This window comes from Oncorhynchus clarkii, chromosome 24 (assembly GCF_045791955.1).
Source record: "Oncorhynchus clarkii lewisi isolate Uvic-CL-2024 chromosome 24, UVic_Ocla_1.0, whole genome shotgun sequence".
NCBI classification, from domain to species: domain Eukaryota; kingdom Metazoa; phylum Chordata; class Actinopteri; order Salmoniformes; family Salmonidae; genus Oncorhynchus; species Oncorhynchus clarkii.
The window spans coordinates 22,847,594-22,855,983 of NC_092170.1; the positions used below are offsets into that span (position 1 = coordinate 22,847,594).

Here is an 8,390-nt window from a genome sequence, read left to right on the forward strand (position 1 = left end):
ATGCCATGGGATCGTTTAACTTCCCATCCGAAAGACAGAACCCTACACAGGGCAGTGTCCCCAATTACTGCCCTGAGGCATTGGGATCTTTTTTTAGACCAGAGGAAAGAGTGCCTCCTACTGGCCCTTAAACACCACTTCCAGCAGCATCTGGTCTCCTATCCAGGAACTGACCAGGACCAACCCTGCTTAGCTTCAGAAGCAAGCCAGCAGTGGTATGCAGGGTGGTATGCTGCTGGCAGTAAAAGGCACATGACAGCCCACTTGGAGTTTGCCAAAAGGCACCTAAAGGACTCTCAGGCCATGAGAAACAAGATTCTCTGGTCTGATGAAACCAAGATTGAACTCTTTGTCCTGAATGCCGAGCGTCACGTCTGGAGGAAACCTGGCACCATCCCGCCGGTGAAGCATGGTGGTGGCAGCATCATGCTGTGGGGATGTTTTTCAGCAGCAGGGACTGGGAGACTAGTCAGAATTGAGGGAAAGATTAACAGAGCAAAGTACAGAGAGATCCTTGTTGAAAACCTGCTCCAGAGTGCTCAGGACCTCAGACTGGGGCAAAGTTTCACCTCCCAACAGCACAACGACCTTTAGCACACAGCCAAGACAATGCAGGAGTGGCTTCGGGACAAGTCTCTGAATGTCCTTGAGTGGCCCAGCCAGAGTCCTGACTTGAACCCGATCAAACATCTCTGGAGAGACCTGAAAATAGCTGTATAGCGTCGCTCCCCATCCAACCTGACAGAGCTTGAGAGGATCTGCAGAGAAGAATGGGAGAAACTCCCCAAATACATGTGTGCCAAGCTTGTTGCATCATACCCAAGAAGACTCAAGGCTGTAATCACTACCAAAGGTGCTTCAACAAAGTACTGAGTAAAGGGTCTGAGGGTCTGTAAATGTGATGTTTTTTCTTTTTAATAAACTTGCAAAATGTCTAAACATGTTTTTGCTTTTTAATTATGGGGTATTGTGTGGAGATTGAGGGAGGGGGGAATAGGGCTTGAACATAACAATCAAGGGGTCTGAATACTTTCCGAAATGCACTGTATACATATATATATGTGTACAGTATGCCACTTACTGGCAAATAACCTTGGGACGGGCACTCAAGCCCCAAGTTAACCGCACTGGTTTAAGTGCCAACTGTTTGAGAAGAAATAAATATGCTATTGAGACAATTAGCTAACAAAGTGGTCAGGATGGGGTGAGTCGCAGCGAAGAGACAAGATGATACGGAGAACGCAGAGCAGGGTGTGAAGTGACAGTCAGCACATCTGGTCTCATCTATAATGCATGGTTCTTTAAACGGCAGTTTGTCGCATATTGAGCGCTGCCACCTGAAATCAACACTGACACCCAAGCTTCTGCCTGGGGAAACAGGCTAGAAGAGAGTGAGAGGATGGAGAGGAGGAGGAGAGAAAGAGAGAAGTCAAGAGTCAGAGTTCTGTTCATCCCAACATATCCCTTGCTTTCGAGCCTGAAACTATTTGAGATACAGTAGAGAATACATCTGGCTATGTTCTAAGAGTGTGTAGACGTATTCACAACACTGAATACCATACTTCTCGTCTTTTATTATTAAAATGAAAAACTAAATTAGCGCCCTAAACAAAATAGAACGTCAGGAATAATCTTAATCAGCAATCAATTCTAAACACACAGCTCAGATTCCTCTCGGTTCCAAAGCAAAACATTATTTTCACATAATGACAGCCCATCCACTGCCTGCCATCATCTCTTTGACAAAGACAGGTGAAGTGGGCAAATTAACAGTCTATTTCCCTGTGATGAGGGGGTTTCTCAGCACCACGATCACGGAGTCTCCTCTCAGGAACATCTTGGAGACGTAACGGTCCTTGTTTACTGGTTTGGACTTCTTCTTGCCCTTGCCACTCTTGGGCACTTCTGTCCACATCTCCTTCACATTCTCCAGGACCATGTTGCAGTGTCTGCATTGAGAGGGGAATACAAATGTATACAGTTAACCAAAAAAGCATTAAGAATCAAGTCTTTGGGGGGGATATGGGTAACATGTGATAACAAAATGCACACATTATCTTGTGTCTGTATTTGTTGGACATTTGTGGTTAACCATATAACTCCAATTGATGACTTCCCAACTATTTTTTTTTTTTTTTTTTTATTTCACCTTTATTTAACCAGGTAGGCTAGTTGAGAACAAGTTCTCATTTACAACTGCGACCTGGCCAAGATAAAGCAAAGCAGTTCGACACATACAACAACACAGAGTTACACATGGAATGAACAAAACATACAGTCAATAATACAGTAGAAAACAAAGTCTATATACAGTGAGTGCAAATTAAGTCAAATAAAGGAGTTAAGGCAATAAATAGGCCATGGTGGCGAAGTAATTACAATATGGCAATTAAACACTGGAATGGTAGATGTGCAAAAGATGGATGTGCAAGTAGAGATACTGTGGTGCAAAAGGAGCAAAATAAATAAATACAGTATGTGGATGAGGTAGATAGATGGGCTGTATACAGATGGGCTATGAACAGGTGCAGTGATCTGTGAGCTGCTCTGACAGCTGGTTCTTAAAGCTAATGAGGGAGATGGGAATCTCCAGCTTCAGTGATTTTTGCAGTTCGTTCCAGTCAGTGGCAGCAGAGAACTGGAAGGAAAGGCGACCAAAGGAGGAATTGGCTTTGGGGGTGACCAGTGAGATATACCTACACTCGTGCTACGAGTGGGTGCTGCTATGGTGACCAGCGAGCTGAGATAGGGCGGGGCTTTACCTAGCAGAGACTTGAAGATAACCTGTAGCCAGTGGGTTTAGCGACGAGTATGAAGCGAGGGCCAGCCAACGAGAGCGTACAGGTCGCAGTGGTGGGTAGTATATGGGGCTTTGGTGACAAAACAGATGGCACTGTGATAAACTACATCCAGTTTGCTGAGTAGAGTGTTGGAGGTTATTTTGTAAATTACATCGCCGAAGTCAAGGATCGGTAGGATGGTCAGTTTTACGAGGGTATGTTTGGCAGCATGAGTGAAGGAAGCTTTGTTTCGAAATAGGAAGCAAATTCTAGATTTAATTTTTGATTGGAGATGCTTAATGTGAGTCTGGAAGGAGAGTTTACAGTCTAGCCAGACACCTAGGTATTTGTAGTTATCCACGTATTCTAAGTCAGAGCCGTCCAGAGTAGTGATGCTGGATGGGCGGGCAGGTGCGGGCAATGATCGGTTGAATAGCATGCATTTAGTTTTATTTGCGTTTAAGAGCAAGTTGGAGGCCACGGAAGGAGAGTTGTATGGCATTGAAGCTCGTCTGGAGGTTAGTTAACACAGTGTCCAAAGAAGGGCCAGAAGTATACAGAATGGTGTCGTCTGCGTAGAGGTGGATCAGAGAATCACCAGCAGCAAGAGCAACATCATTGACGTATACAGAGAAGAGAGTCGGCCCGAGAATTGAACCCTGTGACACCCCCATAGAGACTGCCAAAGGTCCGGACAACAGGCCCTCCGATTTGACACACTGAGCTCTATCAGAGAAGTAGTTGGTGAACCAGGCAAGGCAATCATTTGAGAAACCAAGGCTGTTGAGTCTGCCAATAAGAATGTGGTGATTGACAGAGTCGAAAGCCTTGGCCAGGTCAATGAATACAGCTGCACAGTAATGTCTCTTATCGATGGCGGTTATGATATCATTAAGGACCTTGTGCGTGGCTGAGGTGAACCCATGACCAGCTTGGAAACCAGATTGCATAGCGGAGAAGGTACGATGTGATTCAAAATGGTCAGTAATCGGTTTGTTAACTTGGCTTTCGAATACCTTAGAGATGCAGGGTAGGATAGATATAGGTCTGTAGCAGTTTGGGTCTAGAGTGTCTCCCCCTTTGAAGAGGGGGATGACCGCGGTAGCTTTCCAATCTTTAGGAATCTCAGACGATACGAAAGAGAGGTTGAACAGGCTAGTAATAGGGGTTGTAACAATTTCGGCAGATAATTTTAGAAAGAGAGGGTCCAGATTGTCTAGCCCGGCGGATTTGTAGCGGTCCAGATTTTGCAGCTCTTTCACAACATCAGCTATCTGGATATGGGTGAAGGAGAAATGGTGGGGGCTTGGGCGGGTTGCTGTGGAGGGTGCCGGGCAGTTGACCTGGGTAGGGGTAGCCAGGTGGAAAGCATGGCCAGCCGTAGAGAAATGCTTATTGAAATTCTCAATTATAGTGGATTTGTCGGCTTGTGGAAAATACAGTGGCCTAGCTACATAAATACCTGTCAAATGCCTTGACACGGCCAAGCAGCTTCTTGTTGTTTCGGCAGTTGACGAGGACCTGTGTGTTGTTTTTGACAGACTGGGTGAGCACAGACAGGGGCCCAGTATTAAACTCCTCCTCCTCCCGCTTCTGGAGCTCCTCAGGAGTCATCTCAGACTTGGGTTTATTTAACAGGCTCCTGGAAGGATTATTGAGGATACTTATTGTTAACAGTTAAACTCCAGGCAATTCAAACATTGTTGATCGAGATGATGATGATTGAGACTTGACAAAACTAACGTTAATTTAGACCAACAGTTAGCTGCTAACAAAGTGGAAAACTGTTTTACATGAAGTTGCCAAAGGCAATATGTATTAGCTTGTTGGCTGATAAGTTCCTAGGTTTATTATGGTTAGCTAGCTACAGTAGTTACTATCGCTAGCAACGTTAGGTCATCATACACTATCGTTAACCAGCCAGCTAGCCAAATTTAACCACAATTCTTTCCACAGTGATGAGGCTCTGTTTAACTGTATATAAACAATGCACACATTGGTCATTTAAAGTAAGTTACTTACATATTTTCTTCAGCGAATGGCGATTTTAGCAGGAAACCAAGCTAGTAAATATGTTAGCTTTTTGCCTGCTTCTTTAATCTCCAACACCACACTCGTGTGTTCTCTGTACAACAACTTCTTCTTTGTTTTAAGGGCAGTTGGCATTCAATGTTGTTGTATTACCGCCACCTACTAGACTGGAGTATAACTCCCTTATACTTTGCTTGAAAAATAAATTAACAAATACCCTACCATCTAACCCTACACTCAACAAAAACCCACCACCCTACTCCACTATTTAATCTATCAAGTCCTACCTCAGGCCAAAAGCCTTAAAAGACAGGACACCACTACACAACACACCCTGTAACTCTGACATCAAGTCTCGTACACCCAAATTTCTCTCTGCATCTGCCACTACAACCTACATTTTCTGTGACTTAAGTTCTATCCCTGCAGTACAGTTGATAGCCATTGCTATAAATGCAAAAAATCCAATCTTACTAAAACATACATCACTTGTTGGCCTATCCCTCTGTACTGGGTCCTATGGGCCCTAGGTTTGTCGCACCTTGACTACTGTGGTCAGGTACCACAAAAAGGGACTTTTGTGCCACAAAAAGGGAAAATTGCAATTGGCTGAGAACAGGGCAGCACTGCTGGTCCTTGGATAGAGAGCTAATATTAATAATATGCATGTCAGTCTCTCCTGGCTCAAAGTGGAGGAGAGATTGACTTCATCGCTACTTGTATTTATGAGAGTTATTGACATGTTGAATGCACTGATCTGTCTGTTTGAACTACTGGCAAACAGCTCGGACACCTATTCATACCCCACAAGACATGCAACAAGAGGTCTCTTCACAATCCCCAAGTCCAGAACAGACTATTGGAGGTGCACAATACTACATAGAGCCATGACTACATGGAACTCTATTCCACATCAAGTAACTGATGCTAGCAGTAAAAAACACATCTTAAAAAAACCCACATCTTATGGAACAGCAGGGACTGTGAAGCAACACAAACATAGGCACATACACATGCATACACACAATAACATACACACTATATACACACATACACATGGATTTAGTACTGTAGATATATGGTAGTGGTGGAGCGGGGGGCACACATTGCCTGAGGGCACACAGTGTGTTGGGAAATCTGTGAATGTATTGTAATGTTTTTAAAATGGTATAAACTGCCTTCATTTTGCTGGACCCCAGGAAGAGTTGCCAAGGCAGCAGCTAATGGGAATCCAGAATAATTACAAAAATACAAACACTGGTACAGATCTTCTACTCACACCACTCCTTTCAGGAACCCTCCCCTTCGACACATCTTTCTCTGCCTTCGTCACTGCCTCAGCATACGACAACTTCTGCACTACTCTAACCCTGGGAACCTCAACCTGCCTCTCTTTGGTGATAATGAATTTTACAAAAGACTTCCTAAGGACCCTACTAATCAATCAAGTCTCTGATCCACGATAAATTGTGAACATTTTTGAATGAAGGGGAAATTACAAAGATAGAATATGAGAATATGAAAATTGACTACCCAACCACACTTGTCATATACGCTTTACCCAAAATTCACAAGAGCATGACACCCCCTATACCAGGCAGTGGTGTAAAGTACTTAAGTAGAAATACTTAAGTCGTTTTTGGGGGTATCTGTACTTTACTTTACTATTTATATTTTGGGCAACTTTTACTTTTACTTCACTACATTCCTAAAGAAAATTATGTATGTTTTACTCACTACATTTTCCATGACATCCAAAAGTACTTGTTACATTTTGAAGGCTTAACAGGACAGGAAAATTGTCCTATTCACACACTTATCAAGAGAACATCCCTGGTCATCACTACTGTCTCTGATCGGGCGGACTTACTAAACACAAATGCATCTTTTGTAAATTATGTCTGAGTGTTGGGGTGTGCCCCTGGCTATCCGTACATTTTAAAAACAAAAAAATGGTGCTGTCTGCTTTGCTTAATATAAGTCATTTTGATACTTAAGAATATCTAGAACCAAATACTTTTAGACAAGTGGTATTTTACTGGGTGACTTCCACTTTTACTTGAGTAACTTTCCATTAAGGTATCTATGCTTTTACTCAAGTATGACAATTGGGTACTTTTTCCACCACTGATACCAGGCCATTGTGAGTAGTAACAGATCTCTGACAGAGAATATCTTTACCTTTAAAGACCATTTTGTGAAACCCTGGGCAATCTCTCTCCCCATGTATTTTTTGTAACCTTTATTTAACTAGGCAAGTCAATTCTTATGTACAATGACGGCCTACCCCAGTCCAACCTAGATGACACTGGGACAATTGTGCGCAGCCCAATCACAGACTGATGTGATACAACCTAGATTTGAACCAGGGACTGTAGTGACACCTCTTGCACTGAGATGCAGTGCCTTAGACTGCTGTGCCACTTGGGAGCCCCTATACCCCTGCCTCAAATAATTTGGAATCTGTGGATCAGATATCTGAAAATTCTATTCTGGGTACTTTTGATGTTACCAGTCTATATAATAACATCCCCATCAGTGCAGCCTAGAGGCCTTCAAGCTCTACGTCAATGAACATCCCCCTAATGCTCTTCCCAGCACCAATTGTGCTGTGGACTTGGCTGATCTGTACTAACTTGGCTGATCTTGTACTATCCTCCAACAATTTTCTCTTCAAAGGATACTTTTTCTTCCAGACCAAAGGGACAAAGATGGGGAGTACTATGGCTCCTAATTATGCTAACCTATATCTAGGAATGTCTGAAAAACATGTGGTGCTGAATCCAGACCTTAACCCCTTTCTCTCCAATATTCTCCTAATTTGGAGATATGTGGATTATGTTTTTGTGATTTATACAGGGACCCAGGAAGAACTCTTGGAATTCCATGCCTATCTAAACTATGAATGAGCACCTTCGTTTCATTATTAACTAGTTTTCTTGATGTGGTGGTTATTAAAGACAAAACCTCCCTCTACAGATCCCTATAAGAAACGTACAGACAGGAACACCCTCCTTAGAGGTGGCAGCTTTCATCCACATACACTTGTTAAAAGTCTCGCTGTCAATTCAGCCGCATCAGAAGAATATGCAGCTCTGATGCTTCCTACCAGAAACAGACCATGGACCTCACACAAAGGTTTAAGAAAAGGGGGTACAAAGACAATTGGGTGAAACATGCCCAAGTTCAAGAAAAATCAGAACATGTCCCCTCTGGATTCACACAAGACTCACCATTGAGGAAGCCATTTAAGGACATTATCAGGAAGCTCTAGTACAATTGAAACCCATCTTTAAATATCCCTCACGTATGGTCTCTAAAAGACCCCCAAAAACGTGAGGACAAGGTTCTGAAGGGTAATTACAAATGTGGCCAATGTGCAGTTTCACCTACAAATGGGACTCACTGACCCACCCCAGCAACGGACAAAGATTTAAGATCAATGGCCTGATTACCTGCATGTCCATCAATGTTGTTAACATGTTGAAATGTCCTTGTGGTCTGTCTTACATAGGGAACACCGGTAGAAGCCTTAAGACCCGGATCAGTGAGCACCGCAGCAATATATGGACAGGTGAG

The 8,390-nt window shown here is 43.3% G+C and overlaps 1 protein-coding gene across 1 annotated transcript; it reads right to left on the reverse strand.

Annotated features, from left to right (window-relative positions):
* Positions 1-899: 899 nt before the first annotated feature.
* Positions 900-4,930, reverse strand: LOC139383008 (small nuclear ribonucleoprotein Sm D2-like). The gene is made up of 3 exons (XM_071127300.1): positions 4,803-4,930; positions 4,243-4,422; positions 900-1,949 (listed from the first exon to the last, which is right to left on the reverse strand). Coding segments are annotated over exons 1-3 (357 nt in total). The 5' UTR covers positions 4,805-4,930; the 3' UTR covers positions 900-1,774.
* Between the last annotated feature and the right edge of the window lie 3,460 nt (positions 4,931-8,390).